At 31.2% G+C, this 24,818-nt stretch overlaps 2 protein-coding genes across 12 annotated transcripts in view; one reads left to right on the forward strand and one right to left on the reverse strand.

Moving 5' to 3' along the window:
* Positions 1-14,205, forward strand: part of LOC126852962 (tight junction protein ZO-1) — a 44,193-nt gene extending 29,988 nt beyond the window's left edge. For 5 of the 11 annotated variants that reach the window (XM_050598268.1, XM_050598266.1, XM_050598267.1 and 2 more), the window contains 16 exons: positions 4,359-4,528; positions 4,823-5,025; positions 5,347-5,775; positions 6,024-6,090; positions 6,168-6,318; positions 6,704-6,855; positions 7,126-7,420; positions 7,651-7,822; positions 7,922-8,147; positions 8,217-8,391; positions 9,948-10,157; positions 10,452-10,796; positions 11,005-11,240; positions 11,513-11,714; positions 11,803-12,227; positions 12,510-14,205. In XM_050598268.1, coding sequence (XP_050454225.1) covers positions 4,359-4,528; positions 4,823-5,025; positions 5,347-5,775; positions 6,024-6,090; positions 6,168-6,318; positions 6,704-6,855; positions 7,126-7,420; positions 7,651-7,822; positions 7,922-8,147; positions 8,217-8,391; positions 9,948-10,157; positions 10,452-10,796; positions 11,005-11,240; positions 11,513-11,714; positions 11,803-12,227; positions 12,510-12,513 — 3,462 coding nt within the window. In that variant the 3' untranslated portion in view covers positions 12,514-14,205. Of the gene's footprint in view, positions 1-332; positions 359-1,044; positions 1,279-1,650; positions 2,559-4,358; positions 4,529-4,822; positions 5,026-5,346; positions 5,776-6,023; positions 6,091-6,167; positions 6,319-6,703; positions 6,856-7,125; positions 7,421-7,650; positions 7,823-7,921; positions 8,148-8,216; positions 8,392-9,947; positions 10,158-10,451; positions 10,797-11,004; positions 11,241-11,512; positions 11,715-11,802; positions 12,228-12,509 lie in introns of those variants that run through there. The other 6 variants (XM_050598272.1, XM_050598275.1, XM_050598271.1 and 3 more) reach the window with 5 other exon arrangements.
* A 168-nt stretch (positions 14,206-14,373) lies between these two features.
* On the reverse strand, positions 14,374-23,108 carry LOC126853235 (mitochondrial glutamate carrier 1-like). Its single transcript, XM_050598831.1, has 8 exons — positions 22,857-23,108; positions 20,624-20,693; positions 20,186-20,320; positions 19,818-19,967; positions 17,000-17,136; positions 15,712-15,897; positions 15,474-15,624; positions 14,374-15,311 (listed from the first exon to the last, which is right to left on the reverse strand). Exons 2-8 carry the CDS (start codon positions 20,665-20,667, stop codon positions 15,173-15,175), a joined length of 942 nt encoding a protein of 313 aa, XP_050454788.1. The 5' UTR covers positions 20,668-20,693; positions 22,857-23,108; the 3' UTR covers positions 14,374-15,172.
* Between the last annotated feature and the right edge of the window lie 1,710 nt (positions 23,109-24,818).

Here is a 24,818-nt window from a genome sequence, read left to right on the forward strand (position 1 = left end):
CGAGAGAGTCGACGCGAATCATTCGAGATGCACGCGCGCGACGTGCATCCACGCCCGCGAACGTGTCGTGTGTGCCAATCCGTCGTGAGCGGTACCGATGTGCGAGAGAAACGTACAATTGATACCCGAATCGCGAATTGAATTTATTGTTGTACAAGTGACGTCGCATCGTTGTTGATTCACGTGCGAGGATAACGTGTACGATCGCTATCACGCGACGCCGTCAATTCTCCCGTAGTGTTTTGAGAGTTTGGAAATTTTATAATTTTGTGTGAATCGTGAGCTTTCAAAGCTAAAGAGTGTTGTTTTACGTTTTTTTATTTTTATTGTGATGGCGATTGGATCGACAAGCTCCTAGGTAAAGACGAGCGAGGTCGTCTCGGCGATTTAAATCGCGATCCGGTTTTGTGGTGGTTTCGTTTCGGGCAGTCGTAGCGCAGGTAGCCGGGGCGGGAACCTGTTTGTGTGTGTCGACGGCCTTCAGCGAGTTTTTGGAAATGCGCTTCCGGTCGTCGTAGAGTATATTTTTGTGCGCGAGGAAGAGAGGGGGATAGGAAAGAAACGACGAAGGAATTTTGCGGGAAATTGCCATCATCGTGATAAACTATATATACACGGTGTATAAAGCAGTCTCGTCATATCGGAATTGCTGAATAGACAAGAACTTCTTTCTCGTATAATGCTGATAATCAACAATTGAATCGGCGATGTTCGCCTCTTTCTAAATTTCAAATTGTCATTTCAGCTTATGTTAGCCTAAGATATCGAGATTTTTTGTCCCTTTTCTTTCCTAACATGAAATTATTTTCGCCGAAATATTATATTGACAAGATCCACGAAGACTCGCGAGTATAAAACGCGAAAAGAGAAAAAATCCTGGAATTATACACGATTCGAAAACAGCTGATCATTTGGGAATAATTAATTTATAACTCGAGGAACATGGCTTCGCGATATGATTATTATTGTTTCTGTGAAGATTTACAACTTTCTTTTCTTTCTTCTTATATTATCGTAAATTTTTGATCGAGGATCTACTATAAGCTTGCAGATTATCGGAGAGAACGGATTCGAGATCGAATGTACGGCGAAGTTTCGCAGTGATCTCGAAATTGAACGCTTCACGCTACATCGCGTCTGACACGAGGGAAAAAAAGACATCGCCGACGACGAAGAGATTGTATATCGAGAAGCTACGGCTACGTGACCGAGCAAGGCAAACCGGAGCGAGTCTCGCGGAGAATGAAGAAGGGAAATTCGCGACGAGGAGAGAAACGGGTTAGTCGCAAACCACGAGGTTCGCATTGAATCGACTTAATATTTGTTTGAGAAAATTCTCATTAAGATTTTGCGAGAGAGAAAGAGAGATACAAGTTAGAGCGAGAAGTGTTCACGTGGAATTGTGAAAATCTCGTCGTCTGAAAAAAAGAAAAAAAAACATGCTATACTTGAAGAAATTGCGAAATATTACCTCAACGTATATTTATAAATTCTAAAATTATTTTTTCAAATTAACATTTTATATTAGAAATTCTCGAGCGTTAAATTTTATTTCTGAGAAGAAAGAAATTCAAAATTATTTAATCCATATGCAGGAGAAACTCCCCGCTGTTTGTTCTGTCAATTTTAAGAATTGTGTCTAATTTCCAGGATTCTTCCTTTGAATGCATTTGTATTGGGATAAGAAAGAGAAACTCAAAGTTTAAATATCAGAAGTGAAATTTAAGAAGCGGCGAACATTCATATTGATGATTGATTATCGGTATTATACAGGAATATATATTGAGCAAGAACCAGAGAAGGGCAATATACAAATTGATCTCTAGAGATTTTAAAGCAACATTCTCAAGATTACACTTTCTACATAAGGAGCATTAAAAAGCTCTACTATCTATAATACTTGAATATCAAACGTCAGTTACGCCAATTCTTTCCTCTTTAACGGAAAACGTGGACGACGAAAAGAAGGAAAGAAACATTTCTCGAACAATAGATGTGCAACGGTTTTCTTGACCAGCTTAACAAAAGGAGGATATCTTTTGTCACGTATTAACATCGGTCAACGGTTTCTCACTTTAAGCGAGCAATCTTGTCTTTACGCAAGAGACAACCAGACAACACGGCAATCCATCGATTGCGCGTTCACCACGTATACGGTTCGTATGATGCGTTTGCAACGGAGTTGCTTGCAACACGTTCATCCGACACGACTCGATCCTGCATGATTCACCTGTGAAGGCGGGGGTTGTTGGAGGAGGAAGGGATGCAGAATCTCAGATCGCGGATCGGCGGAAGTGCGCGGCGAGGGAGCGGCCCGTGAGAGAATCGTCCTCTTGGACGCGTGCGAGAGGATAAAGGAAGAGACGTCACCCTCTCTCTCGGTACGCAGGATGGACAGGAGCGATAACAATGTCGTCGGGGTCGGCGGCGGAAGCGGCAACGGAGGTAGCGGCGGCACCGGCGGTGGCTGTCACGTGGGAAACTCCGGATCCCCGCCAAACTCCATCTCGTCGACTCACGGCACCGTGCTCAATTCCACCGGCGGGCTCGACGGTCAGGTAGCGCATCCCGAGATCTTTAGGCTCGATATCAGGGCTGATATGAATATTCGGAAACTATCGTTTGAATAATTTAAATGAATTTGAATGCGGGTTTCCTATTTTTCAAAGTACTTGAAGAATGCCAAACGATTTGCCATGATACAGTACACGTTAATAAAATTTCTTATCTTTTTGTTTGATCTTTATTATATGTATGTAGTATTTATATAAAAAATTTAGATATCGAAAAATTTCCAAATTAATCGTAAATAATAAATGATTTATCGCATGTTACATTTATTTTTATTATCGTGTTACAATAATATGATCTAACAGAATTGGAGAGGGATTGTTGAGATGTAGCACTGTTACTGTTATTCTTTATCATCTGTTTGAGTCAGGATGTATGTAATATCTGATCGAATCATGGGATCAGAAATAACTTCGCTATTCGAAGGCGAAAACTCTGCCATTTGATATGGGGTATTGGATTATCTGTCGATCGACGCTTTCTCGCATAGAAGGGAGGGATCTCGTAACACACGTGCTCTTAAGAGATTCATAAGCCCATCCGGCTAAATTTATCACGGCGAATTGTACGGAATTCGCGCGCTTTTAACAGCGAAATGCACGCTCAATTCATTACTCCCTTTTCACTGAAATCCAATTATCGTGGTGGACGGATGAGTACCTGTGATGATTATCATTAATTCAGTTGGTGTATATTTTGACGAAAATACGCCACGGGAGAATTGGGGAATACACGAGGCTCTCCGTGGAATGTGGAGTATAATTACTTTATTGTATTATGTTTTCACGTGCGTAGGAAATGAATTATGAGTTTTAATTAAGCGATACCGTCTTCTAATTGCCGGTTAAGCGTTGTGTCATTATCCGCCCGTATATGCGATATAAATCTGTTAATCTATTTTTATCGATGCATATCATTTTAAATTTTACATTTATTTCAATAAAAATGTAATTTTACTCTCGTTTTAATAATTAATTAAGTTAATAATTTTATTAATATAATTAAGAAAAAATATATAATTTATAAAATATTTAATTCTATTTGTATTTTATCAAGCAAAACTTAAGAAATTTTTGGGATAAAATAGGATCTTCAACTAGATTGTTTTGCCATTTGTTGCGCAGGATACTTGTCATTAAACATGATATTATGTGCGTGCGTGCGCTCCTCTTTATATTTGCATAATATTATCTTAGTTAAATATACGATAGAGACAACTGTGCTCATATATCTGTACTTGGCATAGTTGACGGATGAGATAAGAATATGATGTAAAATTATGTCTTTCAACATAATATTCTTATAATGCATCAATGACAATGTATGTGCCAATTGTGTATCACCATTTGTGCAAACGAGACATTTGCATAATGACATTGGCCAGAAGAAGTTGGACTATATTATATAATAATATATGTACATATATCAATCTTTTTAAAAATATTTTTATTTTGCTATTATTATCTTATATATGGGAATAAAATACTATTATACATAAAATATAAGTACAAGAATTGAAGAAATATAATTAATTAATTTTTGAATAAATTAAAATATTAAACAATTGTTTTTAAATTGTATTTTTGCGATGATAAAAGAGGAATATGCATATGTTTAACGTTATATATATAATAAAATAGGAACAATCTTTTTAGATAGAGAAAAGCTTGATTATAAAAAATTTTATTGTAATGAATTATATAATGATATTTGTCTAATTATTGATGAAATTTTTGCATTTTTTAAGATTATCACATACATAATCTCTTGTCCACACTTTTGTCTAGACTGCAGACAGAGGATGGGAGATTCACCATGTTACAGTCACAAGAGTTCCCGGTTACGGCTTTGGTATAGCTGTGTCAGGAGGTCGCGATAATCCTCATTTTACTAATGGTGATCCAGCGATCGCAATCTCCGATGTACTGAAAGCCGGTCCAGCTGAAGGAAAATTACAGTACGTTTATCATACAAGTCAAATTATTTCTTTTATAATGCTTAATACTTAAGAAAGCTAAAGTATACTCACACATACATTTCTTTTCTTTTATATTACATTAAAAACATTTATTTATTATTTTTCTTACATTACGATAAATACTTTTAATTTTTGACAAAGTATTAGCATTTTGTAGAGAATTAAAAAGAATATATCCGCATTTCACACTATTTTTTTAATAGTCTCAATTTTTTGTTCACTTCCGTTGCTTATTTTGATATAATAAGTCAAATTATTGTCCGGTTTATACAGAGTTAACGACCGTATCATCTCCGCCAATGGAGTATCATTGGAAGGAGCCGATTATGGAGCTGCTGTACGGGTCCTGCGGGATTCCGGTTCTACCGTTTTGTTGGTTGTTAAACGAAGAGCTTTTTCGAATTCACCCGGTTGCTTAGGCAGCATTGCATCTCAGAGTCATCGACTCACGCTCACGCGAAACAATAAAAAGGACGGTACGTATAATTAGAACACATAACAGTGACCAAAAATTTGTACAATGTCTAATGTTTAACTGTCGAGACATCTAACTTTAAAGAGAAAGAGAGAGAGAGAATTTAAAACACAACTATATTAACACAATTATAATAATTTAACTTATTAGAATTTAATTTATAGAATTTACAACAAATAGTTCAAAATTTTATTAAAAAAGAATTTAATTCTTTAATCTAATTTTTATAATTTAATTTTTTATTTTCATTTTTTCTTGCATTTTTGTTTATTTTTAAACCGTAAAACAAGATATGTGACAATGATGTTCTCTCGATTTCTAGACTTTGGCATAGTGCTGGGATGTCGATTGTACGTAAAGGAGGTTACGCGAGAAAATATTGGAGTGAAAACCGGGGACGTGTTAACCCGAATAGGCAGTGTCGCTGCCGATAATATGAGTTTGAAGGAAGCTAGAAAGCTGATGGATCAGTGTAAAGATAGGCTCTCGATTGTAATTACACGGGACAGTTCATGTTGCCACGTACAGCAACAAAGTAAAGGGGATAGCGGTGATTATCTGTCGGGTGCGAGTTACAGTAGTCAAAACTTATATGTTCCGCCACCTACGAGGCAACCCTTGGATGACAAGAGTAATCTTGTGCCGAGAGGTCGTTCGCGAGGTCCACTGATGGACGTGTCTTTGAGTCAATTGGATCTACCAGCTACGCCCACTGTAGATCCACCTAGGCCACCTCCGCCTAGACCAGAAGGTATGTGTTTTAAGATGTTTTAAAATAATTGAAGTTATATAATAAATGAAATTATAAATATATTTGTTTTATTTATATATTATACATTTTTATTCTTTCTTTATCAATTAAATCTTGAGTCAATTTTTTTTTCTTTATCGAGAAATTTTGAGTATTATTTTTTGAAAATTTTATTTGTAATTTTTAATATTATTTATTTTTGTTATTCTATTATATAAGTTTTATTAACATACTGTTTTCTTTTATAGATTATTATAGTACGCGCAGACAACTGTATGATGAAGATTCAGTTTCACCTCGAACAAAGCAGCCTATGTAAGTTTATAAAGAATTAAATTTTTTTTAATGGGTTTATATTATTTCATACGCAACGTTTTCTTTATTATTTACAGGCCGGATCCTCGATTTATTACTTTTCAAAAGGAAGGATCTGTAGGGGTGCGATTAAGTGGCGGTAACGAAACCGGCGTCTTTGTGACTGCAGTTCAAGCGGGAAGTCCTGCGTCTCTTCAAGGTCTTCAACCAGGAGATAAAATCTTAAAGGTCAGTTACGCAATTTATATTGAGTATATATCAAAATGTATCTTACATTCAGGCAAATTAGACAATGCTTAGATTCGTATTATTGAGAAGTTTGGAAATGATAAAGTAAATCAAATATAAGTGAAATCAATATTATCAATAATAGATCCAATAATATATTTGTTTTTATCTAAAAAATCTTTAAAAACTTATCTTATTGAAGTAGTAAAAATCCGAGTTTAAATATATTGGAGTATATTTTATTGAAGTAAAATATAAGGAGAAAATGCATACATTTAGTTAATAGTTTACTTAGGATTCAAAGTTATACAGATTTTAGAAAAAAAAATTGGATTTTTATAGATAGGTATTGTAATATGTGATTACATGTGCAAAATTGTTGCAGATAAATGATATGGATATGAAAGGAGTAACGAGAGAAGAGGCTGTGCTGTTTCTTCTTAGCTTACAAGAACAGATCGATCTTATCGTACAACATCGACGTCAGGAATACGATCAGATCATTGCATCGGGCAGAGGCGACTCTTTTCATATAAAGTAAGTAACATTTATACATGATATGTGTAAATTATTCTATAATCTTCGAATATTAATTATATTAACAACTATATATATATATATATATATATATATATATATATATATATATATATATGAAAGTGTATATATATATATTATAGTAGTATTTATATAATATATAGTGTGTATATATATATATATATATATATAAAAGAACATTATATAACTAATTTTAATTAGCGTTAATTTTTTTTGGCTTGATTAAAATTGATGTGTATTTCTGCATAGGACTCATTTTCATTACGAGCAACCACAGAAAGGTGAAATGAGTTTTCGTAGCGGAGATGTCTTCCATGTGGTGGATACCCTTCACAACGGTGTCGTAGGATCCTGGCAGGTTTTTCGAATTGGACGAAACAACCAAGAGGTACAGAAGGGCATTATACCTAATAAGGCCCGCGCTGAAGAACTCGCAACCGCGCAATTTAACGCTACGAAGAAGGAGATGAGTGCTAGCGAAAGCAGAGGTAGCTTTTTCAGAAGAAGAAGAAATAGCCATAGACGATCAAAATCTTTGGGAAGGGTACGCATGCAATTTTCTCGTTTACCTTAAAAAAGAAAAATTATATATATATATGTATGTATATATTTTTTCTTTTTAATTAATTTTTTCTTTTTTCTCTTTACAAAATTATTATGTCTTTTGATATCTTGTTATAAGCATTAAATCGAAAAATTTAACTTTTTTACGTTAATAATACTGATAATATTGATGAGATCAATATTTTCATATTTCTTGTAAATATACTTTAGGATCATTGGGACGATGTGGTGTTTTCCGATAGCGTTAGTAAGTTTCCAGCTTACGAGCGTGTGATCCTACGACATCCCGGATTTATTAGGCCCGTTGTTCTCTTTGGGCCCGTAGCTGATCTCGCAAGGGAAAAACTTCTTAAGGATTTCCCTGATAAATTTACTTCCCCACGTGAGTAATATATTTATTTACTCACATCTTTATCGAGTCATTATGCAAAGTTTACTCTGTCAAAGCAAATTACTAATGATTGGATATTCAATTTTGTAGAAATGGAAAGCCAAATGGAGGATGGTACGGGAAAAAATACTAAAACATCAGGTATTATCCGCTTAAGCGCTATCAGAGAGGTAATGGAAAGGAGCAAACATGCGTTACTGGACATTACTCCGAATGCCGTGGATCGCTTAAATTACGCCCAGTTTTATCCAATTGTTATCTTCCTGAAGGCCGAGACGAAGCAAGTCATCAAGGAGATGAGAGCTGGCATACCAAAGTAAGAATGATCTAGCAAGATAATACTGCAATTATATTGCTGTCTTTTATACGCGACGTATAATTACAGATCAGCACACAAGAGCAGTAAGAAGCTTCTAGAACAATGTCAGAAGCTCGATAAAATCTGGGGACACGTGTTTAGCGCGGTGATTACTCTCAATGCGCCGGAAGCTTGGTACCGGAAGCTCAGAGAGCTCATCGACCGCCAGCAGCAAGGCTTGCTATGGATGAGTCAAACCAAGGTAAGGAAGTAGTCGATTTTATATAATGAATTTTGTGTCTTCTCAAGATGCGTGTATATTATTTTATTTCATTTTATTCTTTAAACATATAAACAGCAAGTCAAAAAACCAACTAAAAGAAATATATCGTTTTTTGACTTTCTCTTTCTCCTATTTTCGCACTTCTCACGAATACCACGATTTCTCTTCGTCGCTCGTATATACACTAAATTATATGGCAATTCTTTTCGTTATAGTCGATATATAGTCAATACACGGTGTGGGACTTGTCGCATCCATCTGTACACGCTCATACTCCATCTCCCGCCCTTCCATTACCTCCGTTTTCCAACAATAACATATATTACGACGAGAATAAAAATCATGACGTGCTCTTGTCGCATCATCAGTCACCAATTTTATCGACATCTTTTGTAGAAAAACTTCCGCCACTTCCGCCTTTCAACTCAAATGTCATCCGTGAGCAATTTTTCGGCTATATATAAATTTCTGCTCCTGCTTTTAACCCTTTAACTGTGAAATTTAGAAAATTATATACAATATACATGATCAGCGCGCTCTTTAATAAAGTTTTACATATAATAATTAATTTACTATAATCTTTTAATAAACATTTTATTTTTAGAGTATTAAAATGCCATTCTGATAATATTTTTATATTTAATTAATTTTTATAATATTTTTTTATTATGACAACATTGCATATAGAAGAACTAAATTAGTTGAGTGGTGGACCCAAGCAGATTTGATTGCTCCATGCAAATTGCAGAAAAATAATACTTGCTTAAAGTAGTTAAAGGGTTAAGACTGCATGCTCGACTTTATGTGCTTTTCTTTAGTTTGCATGACTTTATCTATAATCTATTTGCTCTCCTCAAAATTAATCTCAACTTATCAACAATTCCAATTACAGATTAAATGATTAATGCAAAAAATAAAAAAGTTTTGTAGTTTAATTACAAAAAAAAGGAAAAGAAAAACTTAGATGTTTTTATCATTCTGTTATATTATAAATAATATTAGCAAAAAGATTTTGAAAAGATACGATAAAAATACGTTTTTTTATTTTTTCAGTTTGTTTCTATTAAAATTCCAAATTAAAATTTGGAAATATTTTTTTAAGCAAGCTAATCAAAAAAGAATTTTTTCACAGATTATACAAAAATTACTTTTGAAAATTTATCATTATTTTCAAAAGAACTTGAACAAATTATATAGGTGATATTAGTTTTCAATATATGTTTTGTATGTGCTTTTGAATGTATGAATGCTGATACTAATACTTATTACTTATATTTTGCTTCTTCGTAAATCATTCATTAATTTATGATCTCTTTTTCTTTTAAATACTCAATTATTGAATTTTAATGCGATACAAAGCTCTCAAAATATAAATAATAAAATAATTTATTCATTGCATTTTATTGATTGTAAACATTTTGATACTGCAATACATACACGCGCAAATAACACAAATACATTCATTGTTAATTGTTAATTCACGTACTTATGTATCGTTTGCGTAACATTATGTCCTTTGTCGTCTGCGCTCGTAGCCGGAAGAAGCTCTCTCGGATGATTTCCTATTCCCGATGACTTCTCGCCTCTCCTACGCTTCCTCCCCGGAAAGCGATTTGGAATTGAGTCCGGCACCCGTCATTCCTGGCACTTTGGGTCCACCATCGCGGCTAAAGAGCAGTTCTGACCCCAGTATTGCTACTCAAGATGACACCACTGCACCGCCACCGTATTCGACGAATTATCAGGTAATGTATGCTTTTAGATTCAAACCAAAGAAAGCGAATTATACATCTTGAAATTAATTTACACAAATAAGAATTTATAATGTCTCGTTGAATAAATTCCTGTTTTAATTTTTTAAGAAACTAGAACTGGAAAACACTAGTTTTCATATAAACTTAAAGCATCCTTTTTTTCTATTTCTGAATTAATTTTTGATAGATTGATTGAAATTTAGTGAATTAATATAGAGTATCTTTTTAAATTGTACTTCGAACGAATAATTATTGCGTATAATTAATTGATATGCTTATTCGTAGCAATCGTTTGAGCAGCAAAAAAGAAGATCCCAAGGCGGGATGGGGGACAGCAAGTATGGTTTCTCATTATCTGGTCAAATGAGCAATCAATCTGGTTCGCCAGAATACCTGGGTGGTTCCTCTGAACCTAGATCTCCTCATCACAGTCCTCCAGATCTACCGCCGCGAGTTGATCGAAACGTGAAGCCGATTAATCAAACGCCGCGGGGAACTATAGGACGGTCCGCGCAGGAGCGACTAGGAGTAAACAAAATTGATCCGGTTCTGGATATGGGGAATTATATCAATGCGACTCCTCACAAAGCAAATGCCACATCGTCTCTCGAACGAGCGCAACCGAAAGCGGTAAACGTCGATCTATTATTATTATTTTTTTTATTATTAAGCTATATATTTATATATAATTGTATATATGATTAGAAATCGTATATAAAAAATAAGCTTTTTAAAGAAAAGAGACACACGTTATAATTTTTGAGTATGGAGATCTGCGTATTGTAATTAAAAACGATAGCTGTTTGATCGCAAAATAAATTTATGTTTGCATACATAGGGAAGTTATGATAGTATGTCCTCATACGATTCATACAACAATACCAATGGAAATACGAATTATGGAGCGGTGAACTTAAACGCATCGACAGGTCGTTTGGGTCCGAATGTACCTGATGATCTCAAAAGCAGTAATATGTCAGTGAGAGCGCACGATCCATACAGATTAACAAAATCTCAAGTTCAATCCACTTCTACGCATGATGCTCAAACGCGAACCGATTATGCCAAATATAGGTATATAGCCAATAACAATATGAAAATATACTGATATTTAAATCGCTAATCACATGAAGCTTAAATAGAAAATTCTATATTTATGTATTATTTATATATTCTTCTATAAAAAGCGGTTATAAAAATTTTTTCTTGTTTTTTTTTAATTATTTTTTTTCTGTAAAATAATTTTATATAGAATTAACATGTAACTTATTTTAAATTCCAATTTTTTCTTCTTTTCTTTTACCAACATAAGTTAGTATAAAATTATCGTTTTTGGTATATTATAGTCGGTCCACCGATTACAAATCGATACCAATGTCGCAAAATAAACCAGGAGGCACCTACAAACCGATCCCACCTCCAAAGCCAAAAAATTATAGACCACCTCAAGCATCTGTTGGACAAACAGAAAACAACGGGAATGATGGGAATAATTCGTATCAACACTCGAAGAGTTATTCCATTGCCACGTCGCATGTACATAATGGGGTAATTGTGTTATAAATAATTACTTCTTTTTAAACGCGCACGTTCTATATAGATATATGTAACATTATGAACTTTTATTTTCGTTCAGGTAGAAAATAATGTGCAACGTAATAGTAACCAGTATTACTACAACATTCCGCCGCCCGGTCGTTACAATGAGAGCAATCTCGTGAATTCACATCACAATCTAAATCATCTCGCGACGCCGACGCACAGCCATAGTCTTAGTCATAGCCACGCGCACTCTCACTCCAGCCCGCCAGTGACTACCGCGCATTCTCATAGCAACAGTGCCGGTCAAATCAATTTTGGACTGACGCATAATCGAAACAACACAAATCACAATGGATATATACATGGTAATAATCCCCACGGTCCCGCAGGTTCAGTTTATCCGTCTGCTAATCCTGGACATAATAGAGAACCCAGCGGCCTAGATCTGGCTGGTAGCCGAGAGCAAAGAGGAAGCGCTTTCGAACTCTATCGAAAACCGGTTATTCATTACAATATGAGGTGAGTGATAAAAAAACCGAGATAGAATAGTGACTTAATTTTTATTTTTTAAGAATTAAAAAAGATGAAAATCTTCTTTTAACTGCACATTTCGTTTTTTGAACACTAACAATATTTTTGAAAGTATAATAAATTTTTTTAACATAAAAATCAAAAATTTTTCTTGTTTATTAAAAATGTTAGATAAAAATTTTTGCTTTATATTTGTACGATATTTCAAACATGGAAATCTTTTTTTTGTTTTTGACAAATACAACTTACAAAAATTATTGTATGTTGCAGTTAATGTGTACCCTGATGCAAGACTTATTATATTAGGATAAATTAATAAATTTCTATCCGAGTGCAGAGAAATCGTGCAATGTCATAGACATAGACGAAAAAACAAAAGTTATATTTAAGATTCTGGTATTATGAAGAGTATATCGTGCCTTCCAAAAGAAGTCTATTCTTCCATTTGTGTAAGAATCTTGAGATGATAATAACATCAACAGATTTCTTAACTTTACGAAAAAATGCTTAGTTAGTTTATTTTATACACACAAGAACAAATTTTAATTTTATTATGAGATTTTATAGAATTTTTTATTAGAGCAAAAATAATGATAAAGATTATCGTTATCGATATATACGCAAGAAATTTTTCAATAACCTTTTAACATAAATCGCGCATGTATTTAATAAGAATAATATAGAAAGATACTTAAAGAAAATTTCTTTATAAGTGCAATGTAATGTAACAATACTCAGTCGTCATACTTATATACACGAGGTAAAATCTGTATATCATGTAATAGTCACATATTTTTCTGCTTTTACATTAAAAATATAATAAACGCCATATCGGCAGGAAAGTAATTTAATTTAGCAGATAATTGTAGACATTTTGGATTTGTCATATGCATTTATGTATTTTTGACATATGTGATAACGATACACGAAATTCTTTATTGTTATTTACATGAGAAGTACCCGGCTTCAAATTTTTTAATGGAATATAATTTTTTTTATCACTAAATAAGAAAAATGTAGAGATAATTTATATAATAAAGTAAACATACACATGCAACACACAGCATTATTGAAAAAATTATAGAAAAAGGAAAAGAAAAAAGAGGATTTTTTTAATTACACACAAAAAAGATACAAATAAAATAAGTGCAAAAATGCAGTTTTTATTATTTTATTTTTTTATAAATAAATAAAAATTGTAAAAAAAAGTATGTAAGTTTTGCTACACAAATCTTATGTAATACATAAAAGAAAAATTTTACCATTTTATTGTCTCCAAGAAAATTTAATAATGATTGTTCTTTTGAAAAACTTCTCAAGAAGAATGACTTTGTTTTCAATCGGGTACGCTCAATATTTATTATAAATCTTATTGCGTGTCATTATGTCATTAGTAAACCAAAAGGCCTTTTTAGACTTTTTAGGTATCGTTAAAATTAAGTTGAATTTTTTATAATAAAGAGTCTGTATTATTAATAATTAGATTTATAATTATTAGATCTATAAGTAGTCTCTGCCATTATATATAATCTTGTATCACAAGTTAATGTGTAAACAGATTATATTACTGTTAACGATGTACAACGGCATAATACGTTACAACCGGTATATTAAACGAAATTACGTATATATACATTATAATTAAATATTAAATAGAATTAGTATTAAAATTTGATTATATTACTTTAATGGCCATAAGTATTAAATTAAATATATAATTGACATACGTTTTATATCTCGTACTACTGTAGCAAGGCTGTAAATTCTTATACATTTGTGCAAAGACGAATGTATATATGCGATATCCACGTTTATTCCACAGTTTATAAGTAACAAAACGCAAAATCCGAATAAAATACCTGGTATCACAAATTTTTTTATACAAGAATAAATTAAATAATTCTATAAAATTATGCAAAAATGTAATTCCTACATAATTAATTAAATAATGAATGTTTAAATAATATTAATTTATTTATTTGTATCCTCTATCTTCTATTTATATAATAATTTTTTTCAAATCATTGATCAATGAGAAGAGATTGCAGCCTGCCATTAAAATCCAAGTGTGACATTACAAAAGGGGTAAAAAATATGAAAGGTATAAAAGAAATAAAATGAGAAAAAAGACCAATTACATTTTTTAAAGATCCTGTAATTTTTATTATATTACACATAGTCATAAAGATAACATTTTCTTATCTCTCTTGATGTAATAAGATAAAAATAAAAAAAATATAGATAACAGAAATATGAGCTTTAACAAAATATTGTATTATTTCATTCTAAATTAAATTGTTTTAAAAAATATCACGATAAATCTGATTAAAGTCTTTAATGTACATATATAATTGACTATATAATTGGCTAGTTTGGTAGATATACAATAAAGATCCCAATGTATGTATATCGTAGGTCTGTCGACAAATTACAATAGATAGAGCGGGACGGAGAAGGGCAGGATTTCGCGTAATATATACTACAAAACACAAGGAAGATGAGAAATCATTATTATATTGGAAAATGACTTCAGTATTAAACAATATGTACTATGATTGGAAATTTATAATTCTATCTGCATTGCAAAAACAGTGTTTAAGACAAACGTATATATACATACGCAAGGATTCCATTGTATTTAATTAATAATTTTTTAATGACTTTATGAGAGCATGAAAGATAGGATTATATATCTCATTCAACTATGAATCCGTTATAATTCGCGACCTGCGAGAATTACGGCAATTTATACACAACCTTTTACTTTTTCTTACATATAAGCGATCGCGTAGTTCCGTTTAACAATGATATTTTTTTTGTAGTGCGGGTTCCTTCAAGCCATAATACAACTACATCTACAACAATTATTGTCGATTTTCTTAGAGTATTTGAACGGCACGATATCGGCACAATATCGGCACGATATGGCGATTTCATTTCAATCCCATCAGCCACTCGGCGACTCCGAGATAATAAACGGTTTGCGCAATTCCAAACAATGGAGCTATGACGATCATTCGGCAAGCACCACCTTTGAAGAACGCTGTCAGTCCTTCGTTTTTAAATGTCTTCCTACAAATCAAGAGTATAATTATTGCAAGATATTTTACTTATCTTTTTTATTACAATTCGAGATTTAAAAATATAAGAATTTATAGAACTGATCCATGATATCTTGAAGATAAATTTAACGACTAATGAATATAATATATATTTGATTTCAGTTAAACTCACGTTATGCAGTCTAATACTCCATCGTACGTTGGTTCACCAGGTGCTTTTTTGATAACTTGCAATCTAGTTTTGATTACGTCAAATGGATTGACCATTAATGCGGCCGTTGAACCGGCTGCACATCCGGCAAGGAATGAACACCAGAATACAGCTATGAGAAGAATGCTACACTTAATTCACTCTCGTTTAGAACCGATCGCATATCTGATAGCATGACACAATTACTGAACACGCTTACATGAACCGTCTTCTCGCTTCGGGCCGAGATCATTCAGCCTGGCGAATAGAGGAAAATAAATAACGGAAAATGTAACGTCCCTGAGTGCCGTAGCGCCAGTTCCTTGATACAGCCCAAGTATACCTCGTTTCTTAAGTAGATCCATCGTTAAGGACCAAGCAGATACCTTCGGTATCACTTTACCCGCTGCAACAATAAAGAACTATATAATTCTCATTAAGGTAACAATATAATTCTCATTTAGTAAAAAATAATGTGATTTTTTAGATAAAAGTATAATAATCTTGAAATGAGGGCAAAATTTTGCGATGAGATTACTTTATTTTTTATATCTATTATTACCATTATTTTTTTTATACATGAATTGAGGAAAATCAAATTAGATACATCTTTTGATTTTTTAGCTATCTTACAATGTGCATATTGCATGATTAAAAAAAAATTATATTTTTATACATAAAGAGAAAAAATTAAATTTGTATGATGAAATCAAGTAATTATTATTCTTGAAGAAATTAAAATAATTGTATTTATTAATCGAAAATGGATTAAATGGTTTAATTCCTAAAGAGGGTCATAATTGTCCTATTTCTATAGAAGATGCTAATAAAGAATGAAAATAAGCTCAAAAATGAAATAAAAAAAGAAAATTTCAAAAATAATAAAAAGAATTCTTTCTATTCAAAGTCTTTTGAAAACTGAAAGAGTATGTGATCCTTGAAATGTAGATTCTCGGGTTACATCTCGTTATCAATGATATATATATATATATATATATATATATATATATATATATATATATATACATATTAATGTACATAGAATTAAAATTAACTAATTTATTTCATGAGATAATATAATTATAGAAATTAAATTGTTGAATAATTTAAAAGAAATAACAATAGGTCATCACATAAATAAAAGGTATGATTTTTGTCGCAAAGAATTAATTTTTGTCGTAATTTATATATATATATATATATATATATATATATATATATATATATATATATATATATATATAAGATATCACATTCAATCATTTTGCTACAAAATTTACAGTCGACATGGCAATATTTATCGGTTTATTAGATATTTTAAAAAGAATCAAGAAAGATTTTTGTTCGAATTATATTAAGTCGTAAGAAAATAAGAGATATAATAATGATATGATTGTAATGAAAGAATTTTTAGATATATATATATAATCTCGCTATATATTTGACATATATTTAACCGTATATTCGCGAGAAACAAAACTTTCTGAAATATCGTATCATCGTATCACCTTCTTTAGCTGCCATGGCGACTCTGCCAGCGTCTTGCATTTGTATTTTGAGCAGTTCCATCGGAGTGGTAATAATTATTTGGCATGCTCCCGCCAAGCCGCCAGCGAGCATTTCACGTTCTATTGGCAATTTTTGTCTGGATAACAAAGATCAACAGAGTGCTGGGATCACGGAAAAATTGAGGAAAATCTCAATATACGAGATTATATAGGACTGGCAGACATAATTAATCAATTTTCGAAAAACCGAAAAGGTTATCAAATTTTAAAGAAATTTTACTTTCTATTTTACACTTAAATAATTTGATTTTATTATAAGTGATTTTATCAATAAAGTGAGGAAGATTAATCGCACAATCGACTATTTAAAAATCGATTTTCCATATCCTGAATGTAAACAGACTCTAATTTCCATAATGATCCATTATTGAATATTCTTATATGCAATATTACTGAATATTATTATTATTTAAAAAAAAATTTCTTTTCAATTTTTAAGTGTTACTAATTGCGAGACTGCAAATCGGAGTGATCTGTATTTTATGTAATACACATTTAATATTATAATAATATACACGATGCACATAAAAAAAAAGAATAAAGTTTCTCACACGAAGCAGTTTCCTGTTTAAAAAAATTCTTGTTTTCGGTTTTTCGAATTTTTCAAAATTTTCAAGTATATTCAAAGTTCTTCATAATTTTTTCTCCGATAGTACAAAATTAATCTTTAATTTGAAAAATAATTATCAAAGAATACCAGCCCTAATTTAAGGAAGATTATTCAATGTTATTGGCATGATCACATAACAAGCAATATATCAAGTATCTGATGGACCGCGGAGCATCAAAAAGACATTGGCAACAAATGAAGTAAACTGATAACTATTAACTTAGTTCGATATTTTTGTACTTGTAATTCAAATATACATAATCAAATTTAGCAAATTATTATTATATAATTATATATTAAAATTGAATGTATGGAGAAGCAGATAAAAACAAATGATGATTAGATAAATTACAATAAAACTTACAAAATTATAAGCAAACATAAGAAATTGATAATATTTAATTCCTATCTGAAATCTTCGAATTAAGTATGTACAAATTTGGATATATCATCAATTCTTGAATTGTTCTAAAAATATTCTATAAGAAAGAGAAAAGAGGGAAAGGAAACAAAAAATTACCGTGCTCTCCTCGATTACTTGCGATTTAATTTAGCTAGCTATGGGTTGCTCGTATTGCTTCCCAGATCATTTCAAACTGGCATATCTATATTCAAATTGGTACCATCAGAGTCTAAAAGTATAGAACGATATATTTCAAAATGTTTTATGATAATAAGATTCTGACATAAGACATAACAACGCGAGAGCACAAAAATTCATTTTTCTAGATATGTTTGATTAATCTGACCCTCTGATTACTGATAATTGTTTGATATATTAAATAAACGTTTATTTTTGTATGATTTACTTGGAAAAGATAGTGTTATAATAAATGTATAGTAAATAGTTATCGAATCATTAAATCAATAATAGTTATTAGAATAGCAAAGATAAGTATATCAAAAAAAATATGATGTTCTTTTCTTATCAAATTACGATATAACAATACATTAGTTTTTGGGGCTTTTCAATTGCATACACATTTTTTTTTTAAACATTATGGTTACATTATTACATTTTTAGAATTATTAAATATCCAATACTTTTAATAATGTTCTTTTTAAAAGATAAGATTTAAAACGCGTTGAAAAATCATACACACATATACTTATCATACATTAATAGTATGTACTTATCATACATGATAGTATATATAGATCTGATTTTTTTGAAAAAGAAATAACATGTAATTTTTTTTTAATCTAACAGTTTTCCTATCTATATGCTTTCTATTGTGCACATCACTCGACTTGATTAACTCTTCGGTTTCTTTTGCATTCTGCGATTGCTATCGACATATGACTTCACATATATAGATATACGTACTATTCATTCATTAAAAGCAGAAGCATGCGCTCGGCATATTTAATTAAATAAATGAAGACGTTAATTATAGAATTTACGATACATAGTCTCGATGCAAATAAGTAAGCTTGTTTGCTTTATATCAATTTAATACAGATGATTTGATGAACGTTTATCGCATAAAATGAATAAATGCATCATATATATTTCTGTAAAATTATCACTTTTGCAAATAACTAATTGAAAAGCCCACGTAATAAATTTGATAATATTAAGTTTAATAGAGAAATTATCATATATATTTCATGTCGATCTATTTGCCATAAGCTTTGAATAATCTTCTTTAAAACATGGATATATTAAATATGTGATAGAGGAAAATACAATGGTGAACATTAGGGTTTTTTGATAGATTCACAACAGAAAGTGTAATAATTGGTGGCAACAACATACAAATACAAAAAAAAGTGAGAAGTAAATAGTCTATATATTATTATATAGGATACTAAAGGCATTAAAATTAAATATATAAAATCTGAGAAATGTAGTTAATGGGTATAATTCACAACCATAATGGATTAACAATGAAAATTAAAAAAAAATATTTTCTTCTAAATTTATAATTAAACAGACCTCTTGAGTTATGTGGAATGTTTAATTATAAGTATATATAAGAAGAAGACTATTTATCTTTTTTTATAATTATTTTAAAATATTAATAAAATATATGCTGTTCCATGCAAAGCTCTTATAGATTAGTTTCCATTCCGGTTAATGTTGCTAATATAAGGAGCAAGCTTTCTTTAATAACATGAAAAATATTTAAAAAATATACAACATACCCGACTCCGGGAGAAAGATAATGTCTAAATGTATCATTGGCAGTAAGTTTGATAGCTTTCTCGGGTGTAATCAATAATATATTTACAGCGGATCCTTTATACATTCCAAAATAGCCTTCGGCTTTATAAGTTTTTTTAAAACAATCAAACCTGGAAAAAAAAATTATTTACATTTGGTTACAATAAATTTCCCAGTTTTATATGCATCCAATAGAAAATATAATAAATAAACAGATTATATAAATAAATATTGCGTTTTGTCTTTTTCTTATAATTAATTGGTTCATTTTTATTTTTGACTCGTAATGTACATAATATATAGTAACTAGATATTTTATAGCCAGTAATTCTTAAATAAAAATACTTGCATTGAAGTATACATCCGTTCTCCCCTCGGGCCGATAACTTGATTTTGTAATCTCGTTTTAACCAAATCGAGCGGAAACACTACGGAAACTCCAATAATTCCAGCAATTCCACCATTTATGATTTTTGGTATAAGCCTAAAAAATAAAAACAAACTCTTAATATATGAAAAAGATATATTTTGTTACATTAAATCACTATGTTTATAAAACAAAAAGGCGGGAATCCGCGTAATCTTATTTTTTATAAATTTATTAAGATTCAAAATATAAATTTATAAGATTCAAAATATGAGACAGTGAGGAATTTAAAATATTTCGATATATATTCAAATATATTTTTCGTGTATAATTATTTTATAAAATATTTTAAATTCTACAAGAGCAAGAGAAAAAAGGAAAAATTTTATAAAAATATTAATTTTACATAAGAATACGTACTTGAATTGTTCCGCGGGTTGCAAAGTTGGGCTATCCTGTGCCATTATTATTATGTATCAGGGTCCCGCACCTAAAAATAAAATATAAATAATTTACCAAAAAACGGATTAAAATAGTTTCCACTTTTGCAATATGTATTTCTATCATAGGAGAAAACATTATTTTTGTTCCACACAATTAAATACGCAAAAACTTTTCAGAATTGTAAAAAATATTCCAAAATGCTCCCTTTAAAAGATATATCTTCGTAAGATTACGAAGAAATGGAGGATAATTTGTGTCAGTACAAAACTATTTAAATCGCAAGTGCTAATCATGATACTGTCAGAACGCGTTAAACTGTAGTCAAAATATTATGCCAAAACTTGAAGGCCGTTTCATAAAACACTTTATATATGCACTTTACTATGCATCTGTCAATCAAATCGTTTTCGAGAAAAAATTTAATATACTGTATCATCAATTTTTATTGATAGAAAGGCACATAATGCAATTGATATTATATACGAGTAAAAATATATATGTAAAATATTTTTCGATCTTATTTTTATGGATTTTAGATATCTTATCTCACGATAACATAAAACTAGATATTTTTTTATATAATCTTGACATAAAAGCCACGTATAGTGTGATTGTGATCAATACATGTATTTATATCTATATTTTTTCTGGCTAATCCATAAAAACTGCTCTACTTTACCTCATAATAATAAATAAAAATCAATAATAAAAATAAATAAAATCAACGCGCGGGCATTTAATTTTAATTCCTTTACTAACGGGATCAGAACGGGACTAGAAGATTTTATGATATAAGTGCGAGAGATAAATTTTGTAGATATTTTTGATCAAAAATTTAACAAATTTCGGATTGGTCAAAGGATTTATCGATAAAAAGAGATATTGAATGAAACACAATTCTTTATAATAGTATAAAATATAAAAGAATCATTCGTACGTTGTGCAAAGCAAGATGAAGAACTCTTTTGAAATTTTTTCCCATACAGTCCTCTAACATATGATAGCTCCGAATCAATCTATTCAATCATATGTATTTTGACGCATTCGTATCATCTTGGGAAGTCATTTCTCTCAAGGATAGGGAATTTTCCATGATGTCAATTGACTCGATTGCGTGTGCGACGAATTCAATTATTATGTTACAACGGGCACTGACATCTTATAATAGCGTTATAAATGTGACGTTCGTTGAACAGAATCTTATCGAAGATACATTTGAATACATATTCACATACATACATATATGAGCGATAGACAAATCGCCAATCGTCGGTCGAACCGTTCAAATTGATTTTACTCTATCTATATTTCTCCCAATCTATTGCATAATGTTCTGTATCGCGGATGAGATTCAGTCGATATATCAGATTAATTTTCTCTTTTTATCAAGATTATTAGCAAATGGCTATCTATTCCAATAGCTGTAATGCAATTAAGATTAAATAATCCTTGAATATATAAATATTAATGTAATTCATTGCATACTAATTGGAATGTTACGAAATAATTCTTACGAAGTTACAATTTTAAAGATAAAATTAACGCAACTTGGCATTAAAAATTTAAGAGTAAGCTGAAATTATCTTTATGGAAGCAGTCATATCTATTTGAATAATTACTACATAACTCAACTATGCTCTATTGCAGTGATATAGTATTATCAGCGTATACTTTTGAAGCGTTTTTATATATTATATATTATTTTTATATATTATTTAAAAAAATTCTTTCTTTATATTAAAAAAGATACATACAAAAAATGTATTAGAATCTCATCCACATATCCATTCATTTTATAAATAATTTTTTTAGTTTGCATACTATCTATAAAGAATCATAAATTATGTGTGTTTAACTGTGAACTGTGAACTTGCGATCAGCTGATTTAACGTGACATTTATCGCGATGAAAGAGCACGTTGTCGAGCAGCGAAATATCTGCCGAGAATCGCGAATAGAATCGCGCATCGCAAAATGAAAATAACTCGCACGCAACATGATACTAATTTATATTGTGTGCAACCTTAGTATTATGTCAACTATTATTATTCTAATAAAAAGCGGAAGTACATTCGCAAAAATCGAATTCTTGCGGTTATTTGTCACAATAAATGCGACAGAAAAAGGAACGAGACTGGAGTTCATATATGCGGAATTATTAGGATGAATAATGCGGTGTATAACTTGACATATGACGAGTCCGCACTTACCCAGAGTGTCAAGGAAGTCCGATGTACACTGGGTGATCGTCACTGGACGTCGATGTCCCACAATGTGCCTCAGATTCTCTCGGAAGAGATGTTGGAGAAAAAACTCAATCAACTATAAACTACTGAAATATATTTCAATATCGGCGGCCGATTCCGCCAGCAGCATCAGCTGGTGATCTATCAATAGCGTTTTTTGACAGAAGCTGCGAATATCGGGATTGTTATCTATGCGTTACACGCAGACGCCGTAGTCTCCGCACATGTACTCGCAGTGTTACCATCTGCGAAAATCTGAAAGTTCCTTTCTTCAATTTCTTAGTTCTATATCAAATTTCTCTATAGGCTAATGGAGAGAGGATTCACGCGCGCGATTCATATTATATTATATTAATTTTGCATGGATTCTAACTGACTCTTTGCTGTCATATTTTACATGTTTTATATTTTATATTTTATATTATATATAGAACTGCAATTTTAATTATTATGTCATACAAATCTAATATGGAAAAATGTTAATTTTGTAACTGCTGTCAAAAATATGTGCTTTATAAGAATAAAAAAATTTGGAATATAGGATAGATTTAATATACATTAAAGTGAAGATAAGCAAAGCAAAAAAATTTATGTAATTTTATAAATTAAAAAATTAATAAGATTTAATAACTAAATTTTTTTAATAATAAAATAAAATCTGATAGAATCTGCAAGGAAAATATTTTCAATAATTCGCTGATAGATATTATCAATATTTAGATTAATATGCAGTAATGTAGTCTTTTTTTACTACGAAAATTCATTTAAGTTATTAAAAAGAATGTATTTTGTGTAAAAAGATAAATAATAACGAGCAATAATATGCGCCTTTTCATATATGTACACATACCTTCAAAAATTCGTGTCTGAGTTATTAGGATAACATATTTTGCAAAGAGGTATGCTGTTTATGAGTAATAACATTGTATCTCTAAATATCCTCGAAAATCGGAGTCTGAGTTATTAGGAAAATATATTTTGCGAAGAGGTGGCACGGTAATGCCGTTCACGAGCGATAATGTGTCTCAAAGCGCTCGAAAATTCGTTTCTGAATTATCAGGAGAATATATTTCGCGAGGAGGTATGAGCTGCTCGGTGCAAGGAGGTGCGAATTGAATCCGTGGGAGGGCATGGCCGATGGCTAATACGTACATAAAGTACTCCATTCTGATTGGTTGGGATCGGCCATTATAAAAGAGGTGTATTCTATTGATCCACGATCCAACCAATCAGCGTAAAGTATTTTAGGTAAACATTAGCCGTCGATCACGCCTTCCTATGAATTCAGTCCCTACCACCTCTTACCACGCGCCGAATAGCGTATACCTCTTTGCGAAATATATTCTCCTGGTAATTTAGAAACAAATTTTCGAGCGTTTCAAGACACATTACCGCTTGTAAGTTACATTACCGCGCGACCTCTTCGCAAAATATATTCTCCTGTTAACTCGGGCGAATTTTCGAAGATATTTGAGGACACAAAATTATTACTATTATACCTCTTTGCGAACGATTAGTCTCCTGATAATTTAGGAACGAATTTTCGAGCGCTTCAAGATACATTATGTTGTGTGAGCTCTTGGCAAAAAATATTTTTCAATAATAAATCAAAAATAAATTTTCAAGTGTATTGAGACACATACTCTGGTTTGAACTGCATTATTTACCTCTTCGCGAAATATTCACATCTATTTTATCTTTCTCGGTGAAAAATAGAAAGCGCTCACGTGGCCGATAAATGCGGAAGTGAAAGAGTTCTTATCATATAACATCGTGACGCGCGGTCACGTGGCTATAACGTATGTTATCGCTCGTCGTGCACCTCGTTACGTAAATGACGCGGTTCGAAAGCGCGCTATTTGTGCAATCGCTTATACACAATAATTGTCTTGCGCAATATTAATTAACGATTTATCGTTGTGTAAT

Source organism: Cataglyphis hispanica, chromosome 11, assembly GCF_021464435.1.
Source record: "Cataglyphis hispanica isolate Lineage 1 chromosome 11, ULB_Chis1_1.0, whole genome shotgun sequence".
Taxonomy (NCBI): Eukaryota; Metazoa; Arthropoda; class Insecta; order Hymenoptera; family Formicidae; genus Cataglyphis; species Cataglyphis hispanica.

Bases quoted from the DNA above. Each gene is read 5' to 3' on its own strand.
- LOC126853235 (XM_050598831.1), bottom strand. From the start codon at position 20,667: ATGGCACAGGATAGCCCAACTTTGCAACCCGCGGAACAATTCAA. The intron at 15,625-15,711 runs GTAAGCGTGTTC...TTCTTCTCATAG, and splicing joins GAAGCGAGAAGACGGTTCAT to CTGTATTCTGGTGTTCATTC. The intron at 15,312-15,473 runs GTGAGTTTAACT...CTTGATTTGTAG, and splicing joins GGAGTATTAGACTGCATAAC to GAAGACATTTAAAAACGAAG.